This window comes from Balaenoptera musculus, chromosome 5 (genome assembly GCF_009873245.2).
Source record: "Balaenoptera musculus isolate JJ_BM4_2016_0621 chromosome 5, mBalMus1.pri.v3, whole genome shotgun sequence".
NCBI classification, from domain to species: domain Eukaryota; kingdom Metazoa; phylum Chordata; class Mammalia; order Artiodactyla; family Balaenopteridae; genus Balaenoptera; species Balaenoptera musculus.
Window position 1 is genome coordinate 75,858,939 of NC_045789.1, and position 27,236 is coordinate 75,886,174.

The following is a 27,236-nucleotide window of genomic DNA, read 5'->3' on the forward strand; positions in this document are numbered from 1 at the left end:
CATCTGTGACTCTATTTCTGTTTTGTAGATAAGTTCATTTGTACCATTTTTTTAGATTCCACATATAAGTGATATCATATGGTATTTGTCTTTCTCCATCTGACTTACTTCACTCAGTATGACAGTCTCGGTCCATCTGTGTTGCTGCAAATGGTATTATTTTATTCTTTTTTTGTGGCTGAGTATTATTCCATTGTATATATGTACCACGTTTCTTTATCCATTCCTCTGTCAATGGCATTTAGGTTGCTTCAGTGTCCTGGCTATTGTAAACAGTGCTGCAGTAAACATTGGGGTGTGTGTATCTTTTCAAATTGTGGTTTTCTCCGGGTCATGAATTTTAGTGTTCTTTCAAAAAAAAAGTTTGCAAGCTCACTACGTGCCAGTTGTGTTCTAGTCATTGAGGATACAACTGTTAACAAAACAGATAAAAATTCTTTTCCTGACAAGAGTTAGGTGAAAGAAACAAATGACTTCTAAAACTGGAAAACATTTTTCTCAGCTATATGTTAATGTTAAAATCAAGTGGAATAAACACAAATATTTCAAAACATGTTAAAAGAAATAAAGCTCTGGATGAAGTAATAATAGTGTAATAAGAAATAATAATTTTAAAAAGAACATCTGGTCCTTGGGAATTCGCTAGGATTCAAAACTTTCAGAAGGGAATGCACCACACACATTGTCATAAAATATAGAGAAGTATAATATGAATGGCTTAACCTGGGAAAAACAACACAGATGTGGATGACTGTAAATCACTATGCCATATGCATTTCTGATTTAAAAGGTTTTAAAGTAGAATTAGAATACTTTATAAATGTGATTTTATTTCCATATTATTAACATCTCTATATCAAACTAGTGATGCACAGATAAATATGTCCTATTAAAATCAGAAAAAGAGGGCTTCCCTGGTGGCACAGTGGTTAAGAATCCGCCTGCCAATGCGGGGGACACGGGTTCGAGCCCTGGTCCGGGAAGATCCCACATGTTGCGGAGCAACTAAGCCCGTGCGCCACAACTACTGAGCCCGCGCGCCTAGAGCCCATGCTCCGCAACAAGAGAAGCCACCGCAATGAGAAGCCTGCGCGCCTCAACAAAGAGTAGCCCCCGCTCGCCGCAACTAGAGAAAGCCCGCGCACAGCAACGAAGACCCAACACAGCCAAAAATAAATAAATTAAATAAATAAATTTAAAAAATAAATAAATAAATTTTTAAAAATAAAATCAGAAAAAGAATAATACATCTTCCCCGCCCCCAATTAATATTTAACATTATTTGTTAAAATTTTTTTTAAAAGACAAGTCTTATTTGGTGAGCTTTCAACTATTAATATATGTATGTTTGTCCCATATCATGTGGTAAATGTGTTCTTTTTTAATTTTGACTTTTGCTTCTGATATAATTTCTGACTTGGAAAAGTTGCAAGAATAGTAGAGAGCTCCTGTATTCTCTACATGTTGACTGTTTCCACTTTTACTGTTCCCTTCCTCCTTCCCCACCCCCAAGCTCTGTATGAGCACAAAGCCATTTATAACAAAATCACCGAATTCAGTTCTTTAAGATGCCATTCCTGACGTTTGTATTTAGGCTCATAAGGAATAGTGATTTACAGTCATCCTCATCTGTGTTGTTTTTTCCAGGTTAGGTCATTCATACTATACCTGTCTATATTTTAGGACAGTGTATGTTATACATTAAAATTGGATTATAATTAGAAAACCAGTCAGTGGGATTTACTCTCGTAACAGAATTAGGTGGAAAATATCACTTCAGTAGACACAGAAAAAAGTATTTGAAAAAACCCAGCACTTACGATAAAAAGTCTTGTCAAAATAGAAAAAGAAGTACAACTTCAGTATTTGAGAATGGTGACTGGTTAGGTTAAGTCTGATTTATTTAAAGAAAAATTTTGATGGCATGAGGAAATAATCATGTTTGGATAAATGAATAAGGAATGACTATATGGTTATATGCATCTTTACAGAGAAAACAGACCAGCATAAAATACACAAAAACGTAAATAGTGCTTATTTTCTGGGGTTGATAAATTATGGATTTTTTTCATTATACTTTTTTTGCCTTTTAGAGTGATTCTAAAATGTGCATTTGTTAATTTTGTAACCATAAATAAGAACAGAGGTTATTTTATAATTAAGGCTTTTAATCAGAAGTACAACTACATAAAAATATTTAAACATGGCTTTCTGTTGTGAATTGCAAAACCCATTAAAGTGTGAAATGAAATAGTTTTAAGGAGCCTAAATCAAGGCAGCTTTGATGATAAAATGTACAAGAAACATAATTGATGAGGTTGTAAAATATCAAATGATTTGCTTATCCATATGAAGCCATGAACTTTTTACCTGGGCTAGATATAATATTAATAACGAGAGTCTTTAGTTCTTCATAAACCTGGTACAAATGCAGATAGTGTATCTATCAGTAATCCAAAGGTTGGTATTTGTTCACGCTTGTAATCTTTACTCGAATTCTTATTTATTTATTTATTTATTTATTTATTTATTTATTTATTTAATTTATTTTATTGATTGATTGATTGATTGATTGATTGATTGCTGTGTTGGGTCTCCGTTTCTGTGCGAGGGCTTTCTCTAGTTGCGGCAAGCGGGGGCCACTCTTCATCGCGGTGCGCGGGCCTCTCACTATCGCGGCCTCTCTTGTTGCGGAGCACAGGCTCCAGACGCGCAGGCTCAGTAGTTGTGGCTCACGGGCCCAGTCGCTCCGCTGCATGTGGGATCCTCCCAGACCAGGGCTCGAACCCGTGTCCCCTGCATTGGCAGGCAGATTCTCAACCACTGCGCCACCAGGGAAGCCCTTTACTCGAATTCTTAAATGAAGATGTACAAAAATTGATTGTGAATCCTCTGATGGTAACTGATTGCTAGTCTGTGTTGTAATGGAAGATGATTAAATATGTATACTCCACTGGTTTCTAAATATCAAGAGTTGATTATATTTTTCTTCTGTATATTTTTGCAGATGGTAGTCAAAACTTTTATGGATATGGATCAGGATTCAGAAGATGAAAAACAGCAGTATCTCCCACTAGCCTTGCATCTAGCATCTGAATTTTTTCTCAGGAATCCCAATAAAGATGTGCGTCTCCTTGTAGCATGCTGTTTGGCTGACATCTTTAGAATCTATGCCCCAGAAGCTCCATATACTTCCCACGATAAACTTAAGGTAAATACAATCTTTACAAAATTGGTTTACTTTTATAGTTTAGCTTACTACCCTTAGGAACATAGGTTTCATTTTAATCATCCTGTGACCGTAAGAAGATTATATCATAAGTTCTAAAACTAATTAATTATTCATTCAATTAATATTGAGTATCCACAAAAATGATTGGTATTTTTATGTGGCATTAAAAGGTGTGGATCAAAACTAGTCCCTATCAGCTCATATCTAACCTTCAGGAATATCCATCTCAAAGCCCAGATGGCTGAATTGAAGGGATGGTGGATGAATGACACTTTTTAAAACAACTACATAACAGAATTTACACATTCAAATGACTGTTTTCCCCTGCAAGTTATATTATATGCAAAACTGTATGCTCATCTTGATGGTTCTGCCTTTGTTTGAAATGTTTGAGGAACTCCTCTTTTGAGTTGATCTCTTGAGCTGATTTCATATTTTGAATACTTTTATACTTTAATCGTTTGGATTGCTTTCTTTTAAATAGTCCTAAAAATCAGTTTGTTCCATATTGATAGTATTTGGGGTTAAAACTTCTAAAGAAAGCGTATTAAGAAATGGAGCACTATTGTTGTGGAAAGTACAACCCTTGGACCAGTCTATTATTGCTTTTGTTCCACACAACTTTGTAGTCACTCATCAAATTCAAAACTAGGTACTGAAAATTACTATTTAATTTGGGAAATTATAATGGAAGACTCATATCCAGGTACTTAAACTGAAGATAACTGCCATAATACAAGATGAAGATAGTGAATAAAGTGGAAGTTCTGTACTAGAACGGTAGCAAGATATAGAACCTATGGTCCTCTCAGAATGAGAAAGCCTAAAGATTTGTGGCAGTAATAATCTTTATTTTTGCTTCTAAAGAATATAATTTTAAGTGATTTGCTTTTATCCAGATATTTTAAGTAATGGACTAGGCCAGTCCCAAGTCATTGGCTAAAGGAGAATTTTCTTTTATTGTCTATAATGGAGAATATATATTACAGACTATTAGTGTATTGTGAAAGTGATAAATATTTGTATCTAAATTAATATGTTTTATCATTTTTTAAAACAGGACATATTTTTGTTTATTACCAGACAATTAAAGGGTTTGGAGGATACAAAGAGCCCGCAGTTTAATAGATACTTTTATTTATTAGAGGTAAACAAATTTTATTTAATAAATATCACACTATTTCATGTTGTAGAAAATTCTTTATAGTAACTTTATAATGTAAAATGAATCTTTTTTTTGTTTGTTTTATATGAAGCCCACTTAAGAAAATGTCATTTACAATCTTTTTTTTTTTTTTTTGCTCCTCATATCCTGAAAAGATAAAGCATATTCTACTGGCAAAGCTGTTATATTATTTGAAACTTTATTTTTATATTTCTGTTTTTATTCTTTTCTAATCCCAAAAGAGATTAAGTTGAATTAATTTTCACTGTGCCTTATATTTTGTATGTATATATGTGTTACTAGCCTCTGACAGTTTAGTATTTTTCAATTAGAGAAGGTTAATGCCAGCAGATACGTCTTTTTAAAGATCAGAGTACGACTGTTTAAACAATTGTAATTTTGTATGTTGGCCCATTATAAGCTTTACTATAGATTTATAATTCTAAAAATTAAATTTTATTAATGAGCTTGCTTTTGTGTAACTTTTATGTATGTGTAAATAATTTTATTTATTTATTTATTTAAGAATTTAGCTTGGGTTAAATCATATAACATCTGCTTTGAATTGGAAGATTGCAATGAAATTTTTATTCAGCTTTTTAGGACTCTCTTCTCAGTGATCAAGTAAGTTATTTTTTAAGCATCTGTCTCTTTTTCTTGCTCTGTGTATTGAAGTATCATGTACTGTGCATTTACTAAGATCTTTTAGTTAAAAGGAAATGTTTTCCTTAGAAGAGTTAACATAAAGAGGAAAATAAAAAATTCTGTTGTCTGAAACCTGCCTTTGTCCTTATATTACCATTTTAAATTATGGTATCAATTGTATAGGTTGACTCTTGTAAAGCAAGCGGTATGAGACCTTATATTATATAATGAAGTACTAAATTATGACGTGGAAATTTTAAGTATTGTAAGTATCATTAGTGAGTGCTGGGAGGCATAATAGCTCAGCGGTTAAGTATACTGACTTTGATATCGTCTCATTTTACAGCTAAAAAAAATCGTAAGCATTGCTCTTTCCTTATAGAAATAGGGGCATTCATGTACAGAGGAGTTTGGTGGCTTGCCGGGGCACAAATTGCTGAACAGGAGAGCCAAAACTGATTTCAATCCAGTGTTTCATTCTGGGGGGGTGTGTGTGTGTGTGTGTGGTGTGTGTGTGTGTAAACCAAGCATTGTTATGAGATGTGTTCTGCAACATTACATTATATGCAAACATAATATATGTCAAATATATTTTAAATTTTCTAGTAGCCACATTAAGAAAGGTAAAAAGAAACAAGTGAAATTTATTTAAATAATATACTTTATTTCACATTATCCAAAAGCATTATTATTTCAACATAAGGCTCTATTCAGACTTTATCTTCAATAGCCAAATGGCTGTTGGATAACAGCTTCTGTATTGGACAGCACATTTCTAAAGTTTCCTGTAGATTTCTTATGAATACTTTAACATGTTTTTCTTTTCCTTAGATAGAATGGTAGGAAGAGAACTAACCTGGAATAAACAGGAAAGGACTGGACCAACCTGGTCTAGTGATAGAAGCTTATAAAAAAACTGCATGAGAAAAAGCTTCCTGTGGCAACTAACTGAAGGCCCTTAAATAAAAGATGAAATGTATAAACTTTACCTTTGTGTTACTTAGCTTTTGCTGCATAACAAAGTAACCCACAACTTGGTAGTTTAAAACAGATTCCATTTTATTTTGCTCATGATTCTGCTTGTCAGTTCTTTCTCTCTGGGCTGGACTTGCTCCTGTATTTGCAGTCAGTTAGCAGGACATCTGGCAGTTGGCTGAGGTAATAGGACAACTGGGTCACGTGTCACTCTCTCGTCATCCTGCAGGCTAGTTCAGACCTCTTCTTATGCTGACTGGGTTTCAAATGTAGCAAGAAGGGCACACCCCACCACACAAGCACTTTTTAAGACCTCTGCACACTTCATGTTTACTTATATTTCATTGGCCAAGCAAGGTACATAGGCAAGCCCACATTCAAAGGTTGGTTAGACTGCATATTTTGTTGGACGGAGCAGCATTTTAAAGGCTTGTGCATACAGAGATGGGAACAGTTTGTGGCCATTGTTTGCATTCTACGACATATTTGCAGTTTTTTCTTTTAATATTAAAATCATCAACAAAATGAAAAAAAAAAATGCCTGACTTGTCATTCTTCCCATTTTGTGACCTTGGTTATCCACTTAAGTCCGCTTCCCACTCTGCAGTTATACTTCTTTCCTCTATTACTTTTACATACAATCCTATCAATATTTTTCTTTACTGACTCTGAAGATCTAAGTTTATTGTTGACCTAATTATCTAATTGAAAGAATTCACAATGAGGTATCAGTAAATAAAGGACTTGCCTTTTGATACAGGAGTTTATTGATTTGTATTTACTGACACATTTACCATATATCTGGTATTCTTCATTCCTTCGCATATATGCAGATTTCCATCTGGTATTATTTTACTTTACTCTGAAGGACTTCCTTTAACATTTCCTATAGTTCAAGGCTGCTGTTGACAGAATTATTTCAGTTTTTATATGTCTGAAAAAGTTTTTATTCCACCTTCATTTTTGAAAGTTATTTTCATGGTATGAATTTCAGGTTAATAGACTTTTTTTTTTCTCTTTCAGTACTGTTAAAGATGTTTCCTGCATCTTTTTCTGGCTTGCATTGTTTCTAATGATAAGTTTTGTCATTTTAAATCTTTGTTCCTCTGTAAATAATGTATCTTCTTTTTCTTTACCCACCCAAGATTTTCTCTGTATTACTGGTTTTAAACAGTTTGATTATGATGTCCCATTGTGGATGGAGCTCATAGAGCTGCTTGGATATGTGGGTTTACCGATTACTCTGTTAGATGCCCTGTGAGTTATAAGATTTTCCACTGTAGTTGGAACATGCACATTGTTAAGACCTGTGTGAATTCCGGGAATTATTCCCTCTACTCCTTTCAGGTGGTACCTTCCCCAAACTCAAGAAATTTCCTCACCTGCATGTGCTAATCACTAAGCACCTGAAGACTCTCGGGGAGGTGGGGGTACCCTCTGTGAGCTTGTTCTCTGAGTAGCTCTCTCCCCTCTGGTATTCTGCCCTGCAAGCTATAGTCTCCCCAGACTCAGGAAAAGCATTAGGCTTTGCTAGGATCTTCTCTTACCACACTGAAGCCTGGAAACTTTACCAAGTAGGAAAAGTAAGCTGGGAAAATTGTTCCCTTCTTTCAGCAGCATGTGTATAATGTCTGATATCTGAAAACTGTTATTTCTTATGTTTTGTCCAGGTTTTTAGTTGTTCAAGTAGGAGGGTAAATCTTACCCCCATTGTTTTTTTTTTTAATACTTTATTTATTTATTTATTTATTTATTTATTTATTTATTTATTTATTTATTTATTTATTTATTTATTTATGGCTGTGTTGGGTCTCTTAGTTTTCGTGTGAGGGCTTTCTCTAGTTGCAGCAAGTGGGGGCCACTCTTCATCGCGGTGCGCGGGCCTTTCACTATCGCGGCCCCTCCCGTTGCGGGGCACAGGCTCCAGACGCGCAGGCTCAGTAGTTGTGGCTCACGGGCCCAGTCGCTCCGCGGCATGTGGGATCCTCCCAGACCAGGGCTCGAACCCGTGTCCCCTGCATTGGCAGGCGGATTCTCAACCACTGTGCCACCAGGGAAGCCCTTACCCCCATTATTGAAGCTTGGGCTGGAACTTGTGGAAATAAATTTTTAAGTCCATTTTTCATTTCTCTTTCCTTCACTCCTTTCCTATCATCAAGTGCATATGGATCTGAGAGCTATATACTCTTTTCATTCTTTTGCATCAAGCTGAATATCTGTTCTTCTTCACCCCCTACCACACACACACATCCCACTATATAATTGATCTTTCACAATCTTGGCCTGTAGTAAACAAGATATTTAAGAGAGGATATGCAAAAGGGGTATCTTTCTACACTGTAGAAAACTGTATCTAACGATGGGACAATTTTTCTACGAACTTTATAAATTTTTTCATCTTTGATTTTACAACTAAGTGTCCAACAGGTGTATTATACATTATTTCAAACTAATTTTTTTAAAATTATAGGTAAGAAATACATAAATGAAATAACATTTAGTTTAGTCTTAATTTAAACTTCCCTGTGTCTGTAGTAGTACAACTAAGTTATATCATTATCTTGATGTGTCTTTGCATATATATTCTGATAAATGTGAAAATGGACAGGTCAAGTCTTCAGTTAAGATGCAGTCAGAGAGGGAGAAGCCTAGATGCTCTACTAATTTATAACAATTTTGTAGCCAGTCTTTTTGGGTAAGTTTGTATCAGCAGTAGAGATATTTATTGAGGAGGCCCACATTGACTCTATACTGGCTAAGGAAGCAGTACTGAAACTGATTCTTGGCTTTTTACCTTATTGATTTTTCATTTGTTTGAAATTCCTTGAGAGATAGCAGGATGACATTTTCAGAACCTTCTAGTCATAAGTTCTGGTAAGCATTTTATATCAGACTTTGAGTTCTCAGTATTGTTGAACTAAAAAAAAAAGTCCAGCGGCAAAGATATAGAAGTGTTGACTTAGGCTTTTTTTGTGTGTTTATAGTTCTGCCTTATTTGGGGGAATTATTAAGATCAAAGAGGATAAAAAGGATGAAAAACTGCCTACCTTCATTATCTTGTACATTTTTTTTGTTTCTTTAAAATTTTATCACCTTTTAAAATCCAGGGGCATGTAAGCAAAGATGTCCTTTCTTTGAAGTTGACATTTTTGTTCAGTTGAATTTAACTCACTCTTTGAATTGTAATTGTATAGGGGCTTAATTAAATTTAAAGGTTTTTGTTTTTTGTAAAATACTTTACAATGATATCTTAGTAGCTGTTGTAATAATCAACAAAGGGAGAAAGTAAATATAGAGCAGCCAAAGTTTCTTTGCCGTTACTGGCATGGTTCCCTCAATCAGGTGAAAATCCTTTTACATTTGAGATAGTTGTTTTAAACTGAGAAGTTTAATTTTCTTTTGTAAGCCTAATTTTTTTTTCTTTTTTTCTTCCTCTTGTTTTAAAGCAATAGCCACAATAAGAAGGTACAAATGCACATGCTAGACTTGATGAGTTCTATCATCATGGAAGGTGATGGAGTTACTCAAGAATTATTGGACTCCATTCTTATTAACCTCATTCCTGCACATAAGGTCTGTATAGTGTGAAGATATTAAAGGTTAATATTTAATGGTAGTGCTACACATATGAAAAATAATTGTTTTTCACCATTTGCAATCCCATGTAATTATTCCCGTTATCATTCTCCAGCCCCAAATAAAATAGAGTAACACATATTGGTCTTATAGCTATTGTTATCTTTAGAAGATATATTGATTAATATATTATATTGTGGAAGATTTTCATTCAGTTAAGTGCTGCCTATTCTCTGGAAAACTAAAAATGTTCCAGATTGATTGACCACTCATATCTAATCTAGGAATTACAAGGGATTGGAGTACTGTCTTGGTTAGTTGCTGTTTGTTTGTTTTGGAAAAGAAAATGTATTTATTCCTTTGTAACATAGATGTAGAGCGTAGGAATTTGTATTTCTTCTCAGAACCCATGTCCTACATTTTTCTTAGGCACTTTCAGAAGAAGATTTGGGCAGAAGCGGGAACTGTGTGGTTAATGTTAAGGGGAAAAGGATGATTCAGAGCTGTATATTCCTCTCCATTTCCTTTTCTGTTTCTCTCTGCTAGCTCCCCCTAAGAAACTGAAGGACTTAGCTCCCCACCAGCTCCCCATCTGGGGTGGACTCAGGCCTACCCCACTGTTGATATTTACTCATCTGCCCTTTTCCTCTGACTGTTCAGTGACCTATTATCAGATGTTAAATGAAGATGTATCTAATGATACTTATTCACAATAAGATGCAATCAATTATAAATTTTTCTCCTTACTATATATTATTTGCATTTTTTTAATTCAAATGAGTCTGTAATTGGTCAAAATTTTGAGAGTATGGCATAGGGGGAGTATATGTCAGGCAAAATAAGAAAGGAAAAACTTTTTGAGGAATAGTGTATTTGGTGTTTGTATTCTAGTTAGAGGTTATTTTTAATGAGTAGGAAATATACCTTTTTAGGAAATAGAAAGGTTGCCTTAATTTTTTTCTTCCAGTTTTATCGAGATATAAGTGACATACAGCACTGTATAAGTTTAAGGTATACAGCATAATGATTTGACTTATATTATGAAATGATTTATTTCATTTAATTTAAACATGAAATGTTTAGTGAACATCCATCATCTCATAGATATAAAATTAAAGAAATAGGAAAAAATTTTTTTCTTGTGGATGAAATAAGTCTTAGGATTTACTCTCTTAACAAGTTTCATATATAACATACCGCAGTGTTAATTAGATTTATCATGTTGTACATTATATCCCTAGTGCTTATTACCTCATAGCTGGAAGTACCTTTTGAATGCCTTCATCCAGTTCTGCCTCCCCCCCCAAACGCCATAACTACAAATCTGATCTCTTTTTTTATAATTGACCTACATAACACTATGTTAATTTCTGTTACACAATATTTCTATACGTTTCAAAATGCTCACCTAAATGTAGTTACAATATGTCAGCATATAAAGATATTACATAGTTATTGACTTATGTTCCTCACTCTGTACATTTCATATCTGTGACTTATTGATTTTTCAGGTGGAAGTTTGTATCTTAATCTCCCTCACCTATTTGTTTCCTCCAAGGTTGCCTTAATTTTGAGATAATCTTATCCTCTTGCCAATGGAATAAAAACCTGGAGCAAGTGTCAGGAAGCTACGGCTTGTAGAGCAAATCTGACCCACTGCCTATTTATGTAAATAAAGTTTTATTTGAACACAGCCATGCTTATTTGTTTTCATTTTGTCTGTGGTTGCTTCCTGCTACAACAGCCAGAGTTGTGTAGTTGCAGCGGTGACCATATGGCTGGCTAATAAGGCCTAAACTATTTACCATCTGGCTCTTTGCATAAAAAGTTTGCTGACTACTAACCTAGAGTATAGGATATCCTTGCCTTTTTGGGGGATAGGTGTGAGATGATGGTCAGTGAATCTCAGGTTGGTCTAAAACTGCAAAGTGTAGAGATGTTAATGGGTACTCTTCAACACAAGAATTCCATTTTCAGTAGGTTTTTAAAAATTACATATATGTCTTTTCTACAGGCTTCCTCAGACCCTTTGTTACCATGCATTGGGAATCTTGAGGAGTGAAGACAGTATTTAGCATTTCAAAAACATAATTGACTGAGAATTTTACCTGAAACACTTAACCAGGTCCACTCTTGCTCAGAACAGACGTTGATTAGATGGTGAAATACTGAGGATAGTGGGTTAGAAAGGGGTGTGTGCGTGTGTGTGTGTGTGTGTGTATTTGTTTAGGATACATGGGTGTGATTGCCAGTTCAAATTGGTTAACAAACAAAACCAAAAAGCCTTAGGTCCATTTTGAGTTTAGTAAAACTAAACTTAATATAGGGTTGGGCTTTTGGCTAATTATCTAATGTATTTTAGTTTTTGATTCATGGTTGTGCTATTTGCAACTTCTGCATTTATGACCACTTGACTAGCAGATACTGGGTAAAACCTTGAATGGAGTTCAGTTATATTTTTTGCTTCATATTTTGTGGACTTGAAGACTTTGGTGTTCTAATGTTGCTATCTAGATCATAAATTCACTAATTCATTTGTAACTTTGCATACTTTTATTGCATTTCAGAACTTAAATAAACAGTCCTTTGACCTCGCAAAAGTCCTATTGAAAAGGACAGTCCAGACTATTGAGGCATGCATTGCCAATGTATGTATTTCTGCCTATATTTTTTTTCATAATTGTATAGTTCTTAATCCATTGTGCTAATTTATTGAAACCTTTCACATAAAGGCTTATTTAGCCTGTAAACAGTTTCTTCTTTTTATAAGAAATATATAAAAGAACTGATATGTCTAAATGTAACCAAATGCAGCATAACTTTGTAAGCTATAGACATTATTTTTAAATGGCATAAGATGGGAGGATGTTATTTTATGAAAATTTGTCTACAATTCCTACTCTTTCTTCTACTGCCTTTGTATTTATCTTTTTATCTCCTGGATATGCTGATCTCTTTCACTTTCTCCTTTCATCTTTATCTATGGCTCTCTGTCTGTCTATATATTTTCTTCTTCATGTCTCTAGGCCATTCTTCTGAACCTTTTTGGTTTGCCCTCTTAAATAATTGTTATAGAGTAATGAATTTTTTTTTTTTAACTTTATTGAATAGAAGTTTTTTCTTTTTCTTTTTGTTCTTTAACTAAAAAATCAATAAAGTAATTTGGAAAAAAAGGAAATTATAATTCTACTACCTTAATGTAGCAATTTCATTATTGAACATTTGCTCACACTCCTACCTATTTTTTTCATATACTATATAAAACTTTGAATTGTCTTCATTTATATATATATTTCCATATTTTGATTTTTTTAATTTATGATAAGAATGACTATAAATGTTCCTTTGAATTCACATATAATGTACCTAATCATTTCTCTCTTGCCTCGCATTTAGATTTTTTCAGTGTTTTCCTTTAGTAACTATCTTTGTAGCATTTATCTATCGTTGAATTATTTTCTACATATAAAAACCCAAGTGAGAGTCTGTTAATTTAAATGGTATGAATTATTAGTATTATTTATATTACTAAATAAATACTTAAACGTGGTAAAAAAAAATGTTTTCTCAAGTAGTACAAAAGGGTATACAGTGAAAATTGTCTCTCTTCAAACCCTGAATACCCTATTCTTAATTCTCAGAGATAGGCATCACCAGTAGATTTTCATGTATCCTTTCAGAATTTGTGTTCTGTGCTTATTTGTGTGTGTATGTATACTTTTTAATTTTGTTAAAACTATTTTCCTTACTCTTTTCAAGGTCTGTGTAATAAATATTAATGTTTTCTAACTCTTAATGTGTGTTGCTTTTCAAAAGAAATATATCATTTGATGATACTACCAAAAACATATGCTCTAATCAGTTGCATACAGCTGCCTCTGTAGCATTTTTACATTTAATATTTTTTTTCTAAGTTTATGTGTGTTGGCAAGGAGTGGAGGTATCTTTTAATTTGTGCTTTTATATTATATTCTCTTTGTTTCTTTTCCCTAGAATTCTTTTAAATAATCAGCCTTTGTATCATCACATTTTCCTTCTCTTTGTCCTCTGAGTTAAAGTGTTTTTGACTTTCTGGGTATTTTAAAAAAAAACAACTCATCCTCCACCTTCAATTATTCTTTATTACTAAACTAATAGAATCCTCAAGCTTAAATAAAAATCCAAAAGATTGAGACTTTAAAAAATTTTCTCTGCTATACGGAAATTTCTCTTTAAAATTCTCTATAATGAATTACATAAACTATCTAAATTGTTTTGTTTTAATGAAAGTTAAGATTCCTAGGATTGTCATCCTAATTTGAAAGAAAGCTAACAACTCAATTACTTTTTATCTCTTTCGTGTAACATTCATAATTTGATATTTAGAGGTTTATTTCTTCTGTTTTGGTGGACTGTCCTATCATATATATTAGTAATTTAAACATCTGTTCTTTTTCATCACCTTCACTTATATATGGAATGCCTAATTATATAGTTTTCTTTTAACATGTTTATAAAAAGCCTATCCAAGTTTTTAAATGAAACTGATATTTTATTTTTGTGTTTATCTCCTGTAGTTTTTCAATCAAGTCCTGGTGCTGGGAAGATCGTCAGTAAGTGATTTGTCAGAACATGTATTTGATCTGATTCAGGAACTTTTTGCTATAGATCCTCATTTATTATTATCTGTCATGCCGCAGCTTGAATTCAAACTGAAGGTAGGACTGACTAATTTCTAAGCCCTTTAACATTTAAGAGAAAAATATATATCATATTGTTTTTCTCTAACTGTAAAAGAATAAAATGTGAGTTCAGTTTATCTTCTTATATTTAGTTAAGGTATGCATTTTTTTAACTTTTTATTTTATATTGGAGTATAGTTGATTAGCAATGTTGATAGTTTGTTGATCAAACTATCAATATATAGTTGATAGTTTCAGGTGTACAGCAAAGTGATTCAGTTATGCACGTGGGCTTTCTCTAGTTGCATCGAGCAGGAGCTACTCTTTGTTGTGGTGCTCAGGCTTCTCATTGTGGTGGCTTCTCTTGTTGCAGAGCACGGGCTCTAGGGTGTGCAGGCTTCAGTAGTTGTGGTGTGTGGGCTCAGTAGTTGTGGCTCGTGGGCCCTAGACTGCAGGCTCAGTAGTTGTGGTGCACGGGCTTAGTTGCTCTGCGGCATGTAGGATCTTCCTGGACCGGGGATCGAACCCACGTCCCCTGCATTGGCAGACGGATTCTTATCCACTGCGCCACAAGGGAAGTCCCTAAATTTTATTTTGAAATCTCATACAAAGAATTTCTCTTTTTAAAAAGTTGCTAACATTGAATGAATGAATTTTAAAATCAGATTTTGCTTAAAAATCCAGATTATGCATTTTCTTCTTTTAAAAAAATCAGATGATTTCGCAACATTGGACCCTTATTTTTATATGACACAGAATGGCTGGAACTGAGTAGTAGCACCTTTTTAAATGGGTTATGAGCTTTTCATTTTACCACAGTCATCCTTATTACTCCTTTATCTTGTACCTTCTCTTCTTCATTGATACAATTTGATATTTTTATAGGGGTACGTTAGCAGTACATGAACAAGAATTTTTTTTATAGATTTCATAATTCCTTTTTTAAAAATATTAGCACCATAGTCAGTTAATATTTCTAACCATGTAGTCTCTTTTAATACAATATATAATATATAACCCAAGGCCATTGTTTTTTATGTTTTTCTGTATTCTTAGATAAATTTGTGCCTTTTAAAGACTTTATACTGAACTAATACTGAGTCTAAATAATACTAATAATGGAATATTTTATGGTTTTACAGCAGCTGCTCTCACCTGTGTTATTTGCTTCTGACTATAACCCTAGCCTGTGCCAGTATTACTTTTCTCATCACAAGTGAAGAGACCTGAGGTTCAGAGTAGTTTAGGTGCTATCTATATATAATTAGGGTGCCCCCTTTGGAGTCACCAATGTGTGCTAAGCAGATAGCCTAGGAAGTTTTTATGGCTGTGGCGATTTTCTGTAGTTATATCTGAATCATATAGCTACAGCTTTTTATAGTTAAAAGTCCTAGGTTACAGTCCTCTGAGGACATTAAAAATACTTGAGAAAATGCTTCAACATAACAGTTTGTTTGATTTTGCTTTATACTGGGCCACTGCATGCACCTGTATACACTATCCACTGTGTGGGTCCATAGAGTGCTATTATCTCTTATGTTTTAAGGGATACTCTGGAGTTGTGCTACTTAGCAGCTTTGCTATAGTCAGAAAATTTGCCACATTTTATATTTAAGACTTTTTTCATGTTAGGCAGAGATAGACAGACATTTACATTTATTCACCAATTTAAAACATTATAAAACAGTCATAATTGCTTTATTTTGGTTTTAGAAAATTTTTACAGAGAATTGTTCTGAATCAATTACTTTGTAATTAGAAGCAGTAACAGAGTGGTTACCTTTTTCAGCTAAGGTTGAAGAAAAATAAAAACTAGGTGGCCATTTGAATTTCTTTCAGAAAGTCACTCGTAAATTACTAATGCAGAATTTCTCATTTTACCCATTATTTAAATTAACATTTTATATATATATATATATAAAATTTGTATTCAAACAATGTATTAGGTAATATCTTAATGAGATAATTTTCACTTTGGTATAGATTACTAATAACAGCTGTACATCAGAGACACCAAATGATTTTTGCACCAGAAAAGATTTACCAGCACTATCATCATATTCCAACCTCACTCAGAGAACGTATTTAAAAATCAAAAAAGGCAGGGGGTGGCTTCCCTGGTGGTGCAGTGGCTAAGAATCTGCCTGCCAATGCAGGGGACAGGGGTTCAAGCCCTAGTCCGGGAAGATCCCACATGCCGTGGAGCAAAAAAGCCCGTGTGCCACAACTACCGAGCCTGTGCTCTAGAGCCTGCGAGCCACAACTACTGAAGCCTGCGTGCCTAGAGCCCGTTCTCCGCAACAAGAGAAGCCCCCGCAACGAGAAGCCCGTGCACCGCAAGGAAGAGTAGCCTCCCCTCTCCGCAACTAGAGAAAGCCCGTGCGCAGCAACGAAGACCCAATGCAGCCAAAAATTTAAATTTAGAAAAAGAAAGGCAGGGGGTGGGAGCGAGTTTTCATTTCATTTTATTTCAGTAGTTAAATTACATAGATGTGAAATGTCACATTTGAAATAATCACTAAGCTACTGAGTAGTCACCTTCAAGTAAAGTAAAATTTCCAGTTTTTCTAGTGTTTGACATTTAAGGGATAGATTGATTTTTCTTTAAAAAAATAAATCATGTTGGCTACTCAGTTGGACTTACCAAAAGGCAGCACTAATCTGCATTGTAGTCACATTGCTTGAGAAAAACTTTGTGAAAGAAAATCATTTTTGTAGTTGTAAGTGTTCAAGCTTGAATTTTCATTTTTATCTTTGTTTAGTAAGTGTGCCTATTTAACCACAAAACCCCTATCCCTGAGAGTTAGGACATTCTTAAGGAAAAAGTGATATGCTGTAGTCTTCATTTTTCTTTTTTCACTTACTGTCTTTTCCCATAAATATTTTTTTTATTGACTTGCTGGTATTGCTTTAGACACACATTATATTTGAACACTTTAAAAATTAGCAACTGCTTTTCATTATTGCCTTTATTTTCCTAGTGAATATGTGACTTTTAAAAAGTTCCATGCACCATATGGTTTCAGAATAACTTAATTTATATTAAGACGTGACATCACTAGTGAAAACTAGAACACTTTTTATAGAGTATATTGATTCAGGATAAGAAAATAGGCCTCTATCAAAAAATAACTTTAAGTTTTGTTTTGTTTTTTTAAAGTCAACAACTTTTTTTTGTTTTTTATTTTTTAATGAAAGCTTCTTTATTTATTTATCTATTTTTGGCTGTGTTGGGTCTTTGTTTCTGTGCAAGGGCTTTCTCTAGATGTGGCGAGCGGGAGCCACTCTTCATCGCGGTGCGCGGGCCTCTCACTATGGCGGCCTCTCTTGTTGCGGAGCACAGGCTCCAGACGCGCAGGCTCAGTAGTTGTGGCTCACAGGCCTAGTTGCTCCGTGGCATGTGGGATCCTGCCAGACCAGGGCGCGAACCCATGTCCCCTGCATTAGCAGGCAGATTCTCAACCACTGCGCCACCAGGGAAACCCCTGAAGTCAACAACTTTTATTACAACTCACATATTTCATAGAAAAAGGAATGTAGCGTCAGGTCCGGTTGTATGAAAAATGGTAAAATGCAGGTTTGTCCTGGTTGCTCTTTTGACACCCGGGGCAGGCTCTCCACGACATCAGGCAAAGCAGCTGCACTTGTCCGAGGCCCCTTTGCAGACGCAGCCCTGGGCACACTTGGCGCAGCCCACGGGGCAGCAGGAGCAGCAGCTCTTCTTGCAGGAGGTGCATCTGCAGGCTTTGCAGGTGCAGGAGCCAGCGCAGCTGCAGGAGCCGCCAGTGGGGCAGGAGCACTTGGGGTCCCTGGAGGAGAAGTGAGGCCCGAGGTCCAAAGCACGGGGCGAAGCCAGTTCACTGGTCCAGTGGGGGGCATCAAGTTTTGCTTTTTTGTAGTGTTCAGTTCACCTGACCTTTTAGATACTCTTAAGATTCATGCTCTTCTATTAAAATGAGTTTTCCTGAATCATGACATTCTTCAGGATCATGTGCTCCAGTCAGTAGGGGAACCTTGATTAAAACTTCACATATTAGGGCTTCCCTGGTGGCGCAGTGGTTAAGAATCCGCTTGCCAATTCAGGGGACACGGGTTCGAGCCCTGGTCCGGGAAGATCCCACATGCCGCGGAGCAACTAAGCCCGTGCACCACAACTACTGAGCCTGCGCTCTAGAGCCCACGAGCCACAAGTACTGAAGCCCATGCACCTACAGCCCGAGCTGCACAATGAAGAGTAGCCCCCGCTTGACACAACTATAGAAAGCCATGCACAGCAGCAAAGACCCAATGCAGCCAAAAATTAAAAAAAAAAAAAAAAAAATTCACATATCAAAAGCTTAACTGATATGGGTTTATGTTGGAGATCAAATTATAGGATTAGGGCAGGAATTATTTGTAGCTCTTCCCTTCACAGAATTTTTTCTAGAACTCTTATGGAATGTTAGAATTGAATGATTATCTTCATGTTTCTACAGCATCTGTACAGATTGCAAACAAGCAGTGAAGTAGGCATAAATTAACAGTTGGGAGTGTATGAAATAAGAGCAAAGAACCTGATGATCTAACATGGAATCAAGTCAACTTCTGCACAGTAAATGAGAGAACATGATATTTTAAAGTTCTCATCATTTTAAGCAGAAATAATGAAATTGTAGCTTCTCAGAAATGTTTCATGTTATCTTTTTGTAATCTTATGAATAAACCTCAGGCTTTATTTATTTTCTTTTTTCCCTTAGAGCAATGATGGAGAAGAGCGATTAGCTGTTGTTCGACTTTTAGCTAAATTGTTTGGTTCTAAAGATTCCGATTTGGCAACACAGAATCGTCCTCTGTGGCAGTGTTTTCTTGGACGGTAAGAGAACATACAATTCTGTGGATTCTAACTTTTATATTTTGGAGGCTAGTGAATGTGGTGCAGTTGATTAAAACCACACATATCAAAACTTTGATATGTGTTTGTGTCTTTAGTACCTGTGTTGCTGTCTTTATTGGAGAATAAATTGTAAGACAAATTCTTTATGAAGAAAGCTTTGTCTTATTTACCCACATAACAGGTTTTAATCTTTTTTGTGTGTGCTAAAATAATGTCATTAGAATAAATAGTTCACATCTGAGAATGTTCAGAGTCTTAAGTTTTTTAAATAAGTCATGAGACTGAAGACATCATGGTCCAGTCCATGCTAGTGTCTACTGTCTGGTTTTTTCTAGAAGTTTTCTAGGTGTTAAACTTCTAGAAAAAAACATAGACAGTACACACTTATTGGTTTTAGTAGTATGCTTTTGGATGTGTCTCCTCAGGCAAGGGAAACAAAAGCAAAAATAAACACATGGGACTACATCAAACTAAAAAGCTTTTGCACAGCGAAGAAAACTATCAACAAAATGAAAAGGCCACCTACTGAATGGGAGAAGATATTTGCAAATGATATATGTCATAAGGGATTAATATCTAAAATATACAAAGAACTCATACATAAGTCAACCTGATTTAAAAATGGGCAGAGGATCTGAATACACATTTTTCCATAGAAGACATACAGATGTCAACAGACACATGAAAAGATGCTGAACATCACTAATCATCAGGGAAATGCAAATCGAAACCCAGTGAGATATCACCTCACACCTGCCAGGAAGACTTATCAAAAAGACAACAAATAACAAGTGTTGGCAACAATGTGGAGAAAAGAACTGTGTACTGTTGGTGGCGATGTAAATTGGTACAGCCACTATGTAAAATAGTATGGAGGTTCCTCAAACATTTAAAAATAGAACTATTAGGAATTCTCTGGCAGTCCAGTGGTTAGGGTTCCGTGCTCTCACTGCCAAGGGCCCAGGTTCAGTCCCTGGTGGGGGAACTAAAATCCCACAAGCCACACGGTGTGGCCAAAAAAAATAATGATGAAAAATAAAAATAGAACTATTATTTATCTGAAGAAAATAAAAACACTAATCAGAAAAGATATATGCACTAGCTCTATGTTCATTGTGGCATTATTTATAATAGCCAAGATATGGAAGCAACCCAAGTACCCAGTCAGTAGATGAATGGATAAAGTAGATGTGGTATATACATAAACAATGGAATTTTACTCATCCATAAAAAAAGTGAAATTTTGCCATTTGGGATAACATGGACGGATCTAGAGGGTATTACGCTAAGTGCAATAAGTCAAACAGAGAAAGACAAATACTGTATGATGTCATTTACATATGGAATCTAAAAAATAAAACAAATGACCAAACATAACAAAACAGAAACAAAGTCATAGATAAGGAGAACAAACAGGTGGTTGCCAGAGGGGAGGAGGGTTGGGAGAGGAAAGAAATGGGTAAGGGAGATTAAGGGGTAAAAAATAAGTAAATAAAATAAAATCACATTATTCAATTTAAAATTGCCCAATAAATTTAAAACTTGAGAGTTTCTCAGCTTATCCTTATTATATGCAGTTCTGAATCTACATACTGAGTTTCATATTAAGTTCTTACAATATATTAGACCTAAAATAGCAGTTACAGGTTGGTCCCAGCCATATGAAACTTTTTTGCTATGAGGCAATATGGCACATGTGTTTTATGTACTTATCTTTGAATTTTTGGGTCTGCCTCATATATGATTTGCTTTCTACCTCACATTCCTCTAGTATTTTCCTCCTATTAACTTCTTTCAAATAGATTTTGTGCATTTTGAATATTTTTTGTTTGTTTTGTAGCATAATTTTAAGCTCCAATTTTTGGTTCTTCAGTGAAGGTAGTTTGGGTTGGGGGATGTGTTTATACCGTTTTTGTTTTAGCATGGTGAAAAAATCCTGTTGTAAAAAATATTCTTGTGAAATTATGTATCTTTTTACTTTATATTCTTCCTTCAGAACAAGTTAACTGTCATTTTAATAAACCAACACATCTTATAATCAGTAACTGTTGTTGTTTATAGCTATCTACATAGCGTTGATATACCTTATTTGAAAATAGTTATTTTGCCTTACAACTAATATTAGCAATCTTTTTCTATGTAGATTCAATGACATTCACGTTCCTGTGAGATTAGAAAGTGTGAAATTTGCGAGTCACTGTTTAATGAATCACCCAGATTTAGCAAAGGATCTCACAGGTAAGGTAGCTGGTTTATTGAAGTATGAGAGTAATCACACAAATACATTTTAGTTGTGGCCTTTGACTTTAGCTTCGGTTTCTGAATAGGTTTCACTCTGGCACTCTTTCAGGTCTCTATCAGTCATGGACTACTAGTAAGGGATTTCATGTTGATACAATAATATTACATTTGAAATCTTCACATTGTAATCCTTTGCAATTTTCTGGAAATCATAGTTTGAGGAAGTAGACTCTTCCTTATGACTCCGGGTTTGGGCACAAATCATTATATCTGTGTGATAATTAAATATAATAACATATCTAATAATAGGTGGGAAAATGATTTCTTCTGAAGTAGACTAGAATCCCTCATTCTTCACTTGAAGTAGAGCATTTAAACCTACTTACTTGGTTGTAACAAATAAATAACTGCTATCAAAATATTGTTTACCAAAAAAGAGGAAATAACTTTGTTTGTATCGTAGTTATTTAGGATTTTTTTTAGAAGTCACAGAATGTTATTTTATGTTGCGTAATGTGAAGATATATACCTATCAGCAAACTTGCTATAAGCATTTTTACTATTTTTTAAGTATTTTAATATGTATCGTTAACTTAAATTCTAAACTGTATTAAATCAGGTGCTGATTTGATTTCAGGTGCCGATTTGACTTTTCCAGAATAGTTGATATAAAATATTTTATTAAGATGTGACTTTACAGTAATAAATAGTGTGGTATAGTTTATTTTGTTATTATGTAGGGTATTGTCACCTCAAAAATTAAATAATTTTAATTTATGCCACATTTTACAATCATTCTTCCAGTATGGACATAAACTTAAAAGCATTAGGTTTTTTTTGTCATTCTGAACATAATGAATATTATAGCTAACATTTAGCTTAATTTTTTCTCCGATTTCAGAATACTTGAAAGTTAGATCACATGATCCAGAAGAAGCTATTCGTCATGATGTCATTGTTACTATAATAACAGCTGCCAAAAGAGACCTTGCCTTAGTAAATGATCAGCTACTTGGCTTTGTAAGAGAAAGAACACTGGACAAACGGGTAAAATCTGAGGAATTTTATTCTTTTATAATTTACTGTGTTTACATTGTTAGCAAAATACAATAGAAATTATTTTCTATTTAAAGTTTTTCTGTGTGAAAGTCAAACTAATACAATACCAAATAAAAAGCTAATAATTTGTATGTTTCCTGTGTATCTTTTAATTATCTTTACAAATGAATACATTGGATTCTATAGCTTTTCAGGTCTTAGGCATGGGTTTTTTAGCCTACCTTTACAAAAAGAACAGCTAAATTAAAGTTTTATTTTACCTTTTCACTTACATGATGAGCTTCAGAAGAATAGTGATTGATCACCAGTATTTATTTCTTTTATAGTTAGCATCTTCAAAAGTAACTGTCTTAGAATATCATACTTTCTATGAAAGTGGTGTTTCCATATTGCTGTGCTAAGCTAAGGGCCAAAATGATGTTTAGTTATTATTCTTTTTGTGTAATTTCCTCCATGTGGATGCAGTTAAAAACGTGGGTTGATAAAGAAAAGGAGTACTAAGAACAGTAGTAGCAGTTGCTAAGAAAGTGTCAACCATGAGTAGGAGATACACAGGCAAGGCAGGCTTATTAAATGTGTTACTTATTAACATCTTCAACAAAGGTTGCCTTTGCAGTGTGCTATTTTATTTGAAGCATAGTTGAAAATCTGCTACCCTATTGAAACCAATGTAATTTAGCTATAATTTCAGGGTAGAAAAGCAATATCTTGCTATAGAGATACAGCAAGATGCATTCTTTTTTTTTTGTAACATCTTTATTGGCGTATAATTGCTTTACATTGTTGTGTTAGTTTCTGCTGTATAACAAAGTGAATCAGCTATACATATACATATATCCCCATATCACCTCCGTCTTGCGTCTCCCCTCCATCCTCCCTATCCCACCCCTCTAGGTGGAGACAAAGCACTGAGCTGATCTCCCTGTGCTATGCGGCTGCTTCCCACTAGCTCTCTATTTTACATTTGGTAGCGTATATATGTCCATGCCACTCTCTCACTTCGTCCCAGCTTACCCTTCCCCTTCCCCGTGTCCTCAAGTCCATTCTCTACGTCTGTGTCTTTATTCCTGTCCTGCTCCTAGGTTCTTCAGAGCCATTTTTTTTTTAGATTCCATATATATGTGTTAGCTTATGGTATTTGTTTTTCTCTTTCTGACTTCACTCTGTAGGACAGACTCTAGGTCCATCCACCTCACTACAAATAACTCAGTTTCGTTTCTTGTTATGGCTGAGTAATATTCCATTGTATATATGTACCACATCTTTATCCATTCATCTGTCGATAGACACTTAGGAGCAAGATGCATTCTTTAAGTTCTTTTGAAATAGTCGTAGGAGACAGATACATAAAGTAGACACCATTTAACTTGTTCAACTGTGTCAGTAATTCTAACTCTGAGAGTTTTTTTCCCCTTGGCTTTAATTTAAATGAAATGACACTCCCTACTTGTTAGTTGTTAACTACCCCCTCTCCCCCACCCCCTACTCCCAAACCAGATTTCAGGTATTGCCGTTTGTGTTACTTCCTCATTTTAGAAACAGTTCACTCCTACTTCTGTCAGTGTTTGTTTATAGTTTCAGGAAGAGTTGAATAAATGATTCTTGCTAACTGAGACTGTATGATATGGTCTAATAATTCGAATAACAGCTACTGGACATTTTAGGAACTGGTTTTTGGTGTAATGAATTAAATGACCTTGAGTATAGCCTTTCTGAATTTTGTTTTCTATAAAATGTGGGTACAGGACTTAAATCTTTGATTTCACGGTTTATATTCTTTCGTTTCATGTTAGACATGTCAAAAGACATCTGTTACCTGTTATATGGGAACAGAATTTCATTTCATCTACCAAATAGCATAAAAATGAGAAAATTATACTAAAAAATTATAAGAAAGTATTAAATAAGCCAAAGATGGAACTCCCCTGGTGGCACAGTGGTTGAGAATCTGCCTGCCAATGCAGGGGACACGGGTTCGAGCCCTGGTCTGGGAAGATCCCACATGCCGCGGAGCAACTAAGCATGTGCACCACAACTATTGAGCCTGTGCTCTAGAGCCTGCGAGCCACAACTACTGAGCCCGCGCACCACAACCAAGAGTAGCCCCCGCTTGCCACAACTAGAGAAAGCCCGCGTGCAGCAAGGAAGACCCAATGCAGCCACAAAATAAATAAATAAATTTATTTAAAAAAAAAAATAAGCCAAAGATAAGTATACTCTGATTTGTTATTGAGACAAATAACTTGTGGTTATTATTACATCGTACTATTGTTCTAACTCTAGATTTTTATAGTCTACTTTTCTGTCCACTCTCCTCTCACCACCTTTCTTTCCTCCTCATAAACCATTCCAATCTCTTTAAGTCCCAAAGAATCTTTCACGGACTAGGATGTGACTAGGTAAATAATTTGCCCTTTTAATCTACAGAGTAAGGAAGTTCACTTAAGATGATCACTAAGGTGCTTCCCAACTTTGTAATTCTAAGATCTTGATACTAAATTTTGCTCTTCTTATTCTGAGTTAATATCAAAAGGGATGTAACTAGGACAAAACATTCCAGACGATAGGGCTTTTGTTTGCAGAGTGAATTATACGCTTTCTCTTTTATTTTTTAATCACTTCTAAAACTTGGCCAAATTTTTTTTTAGACAGAATATAATGAAATCTTCTGTAAGATTTACTATTGCTTGGCTTTGAGGGAAATAAAAAATTGGTAGGTGATTTAGCAGTATTTGCACTGGATGATTTCTAAATAGGAACATAATCAAAATTGTTGGTTAAGTGATTTGTCTGCCTGTTTTGAAAATTAATATTATGCTAATCTATGCACACATAAATCTCATTGTGCAACCTAGTGAAGAAATGGTAATTTTTGCAGATTTGTATACTAAAGTTTGGTATCTAGCTTATCCAATAAACTTTATACTTTCTAGTGGCGAGTAAGAAAAGAAGCTATGATGGGTCTGGCTCAGCTTTATAAGAAATACTGTCTTCATGGTGAAGCAGGAAAGGAAGCTGCAGAGAAAGTCAGCTGGATAAAGGACAAACTTTTGCATATATATTATCAGAATAGCATCGATGACAAGTGAGTCTGATATGTTGGTAAAATGGTTGAATATAAAAGTGCTTTTAATTTTTAAATATTTCTATTTAATTTTTTCATAATAATTAGTTTCTCTAAGTTTAGAAACCACTTTCTACATATTTAGACATGCCATGTTTAAATAAGACTCCAGCCAAGACTGTGAGTTAGCATAATAATAGTGAAATATGCATGAGATTTGGACTCAGACCAGAGACCAAATGTTCATTCTGCCCGTTATATTAGATCTGTGCCCATACACAGCTGATTTAACTTCTGTGTACTTGATTTTATCTAAAAAGGAGTAATAATAAGGCTTTCTTACAGAATTGTCTTATGGATTAAATAAAATAATGAATGTAATGCCCCCTAGCTCACTGCCTGGCAAAGTAGCACTATTTAATAACTGTTAGTTATTTTTTCCTTTTTACAACACTGTAAGTACCAATAGAGGTATTACTGTATTTTTTTATTGAGGTATCAGTGACATACAGCATTACATTAAATTTCAAGTGACATAATTATTCTATATTTGTATATATTGCCTAGTGATCACCACAATGTCTGTTTAACATTCGTCCCCATACATGGTTAGAAAATTCTTCTCTTGAGATGAAAACTTACATTGTTTTCATTTTCTGAATGTTACTTACAATTCTCTGTTGGATTATAGTAATGATTTCGGTTTTTGCAAAATACTTTGCAGTGTTTTATTGAGTTAACTACTTTGACATCATTGATTATGTATTTCATTGACTAATGAAGAGCCCTTAAATTTTCTTATTCCAGTGATGTTGAATAATAATTATAAGCTTGGCAAGAAGGATATTTTAATATTGGTGAGGAATTTAGAATGTGGAAAGGAGACAAATGTGCATAAGAAAAGCTGAATTTTCAGGAAGATGAAGGAAGAGCCCCCTGATTTTACTAAATGACAACATGGGGAAGGAGCCAAACTAATCAAAGGAAATTTTTTTTTGCGAATTAATTATTCTTGAGATCATAGCTTTATGGGTAATGTTAAGTAATTTGCTGTAGCGCCAGACTGATGAAGAAGGACAGGTAGAACAGCCTAGCACCCTGTACTTAGGAATAATATATAACCCTTTTAGAACAAATGTTTCATACTGATAAAACGTAAAGCCACAAATAGCAGCCGTAGCTCTAAATTTTAAAATAGCCATACTTGCAAGGAAAAGCATTGATCACATACTGATCTTTTCCGTTGTATTTTCACACATAGGTATCATCATTGGTATGGTATCTTTGCATGAGGTGGATAAAATATGAAATGGCTGTGGCTTCTAACAAATAGAATAATTTTGTTACTTGGGTTTTTTGTTTGTTTGCCTCGTAGACTGTTGGTAGAGAAAATCTTTGCTCAGTATCTTGTCCCCCACAACCTGGAAACAGAAGAGAGAATGAAATGCTTGTATTATTTATATGCTAGTTTGGATCCAAATGCTGTCAAGTAAGTTACTTTTTAAATGATTGGAGTATTTTTTGAAGATTTTATAAAGTTACTTTATCATATTTAATTAATTGTTTTTGATAGGGTTGTTGCTTCTTCTGGTTGAATCAAGAACCTCAGATAAATATTTACAGAGAAAATTTTTATGATATAAGTTTGGTTAAGTTAAAAGCAAAAATATTCCTATATGCATAGGCATATTTGGCAACTGAGCCAGTAATATGGTTTCAGGGATTCAAAGAAGTCCCCATGTCAA

The 27,236-nt window shown here is 34.5% G+C and overlaps 2 protein-coding genes across 6 annotated transcripts in view; one reads left to right on the forward strand and one right to left on the reverse strand.

The window, feature by feature from the left end:
- The window catches only part of PDS5A (PDS5 cohesin associated factor A), a 132,555-nt gene that overhangs the window by 43,114 nt on the left and 62,205 nt on the right, over positions 1-27,236 (forward strand). For 3 of the 5 annotated variants that reach the window (XM_036852330.1, XM_036852331.1, XM_036852329.1), the window contains 11 exons: positions 3,008-3,211; positions 4,293-4,379; positions 4,924-5,021; positions 9,464-9,590; positions 12,161-12,241; positions 14,150-14,290; positions 18,991-19,106; positions 21,271-21,365; positions 22,270-22,415; positions 25,361-25,512; positions 26,867-26,980. In XM_036852330.1, coding sequence (XP_036708225.1) covers positions 3,008-3,211; positions 4,293-4,379; positions 4,924-5,021; positions 9,464-9,590; positions 12,161-12,241; positions 14,150-14,290; positions 18,991-19,106; positions 21,271-21,365; positions 22,270-22,415; positions 25,361-25,512; positions 26,867-26,980 — 1,361 coding nt within the window. Of the gene's footprint in view, positions 1-3,007; positions 3,212-4,292; positions 4,380-4,923; positions 5,022-9,463; positions 9,591-12,160; positions 12,246-14,149; positions 14,291-18,990; positions 19,107-21,270; positions 21,366-22,269; positions 22,416-25,360; positions 25,513-26,866; positions 26,981-27,236 lie in introns of those variants that run through there. The other 2 variants (XM_036852332.1, XM_036852333.1) reach the window with 2 other exon arrangements.
- LOC118895848 (metallothionein-1E-like) lies at positions 17,880-18,732 on the reverse strand. Its single transcript, XM_036853410.1, has 2 exons — positions 18,728-18,732; positions 17,880-18,114 (listed from the first exon to the last, which is right to left on the reverse strand). Exons 1-2 carry the CDS (start codon positions 18,730-18,732, stop codon positions 17,880-17,882), a joined length of 240 nt encoding a protein of 79 aa, XP_036709305.1.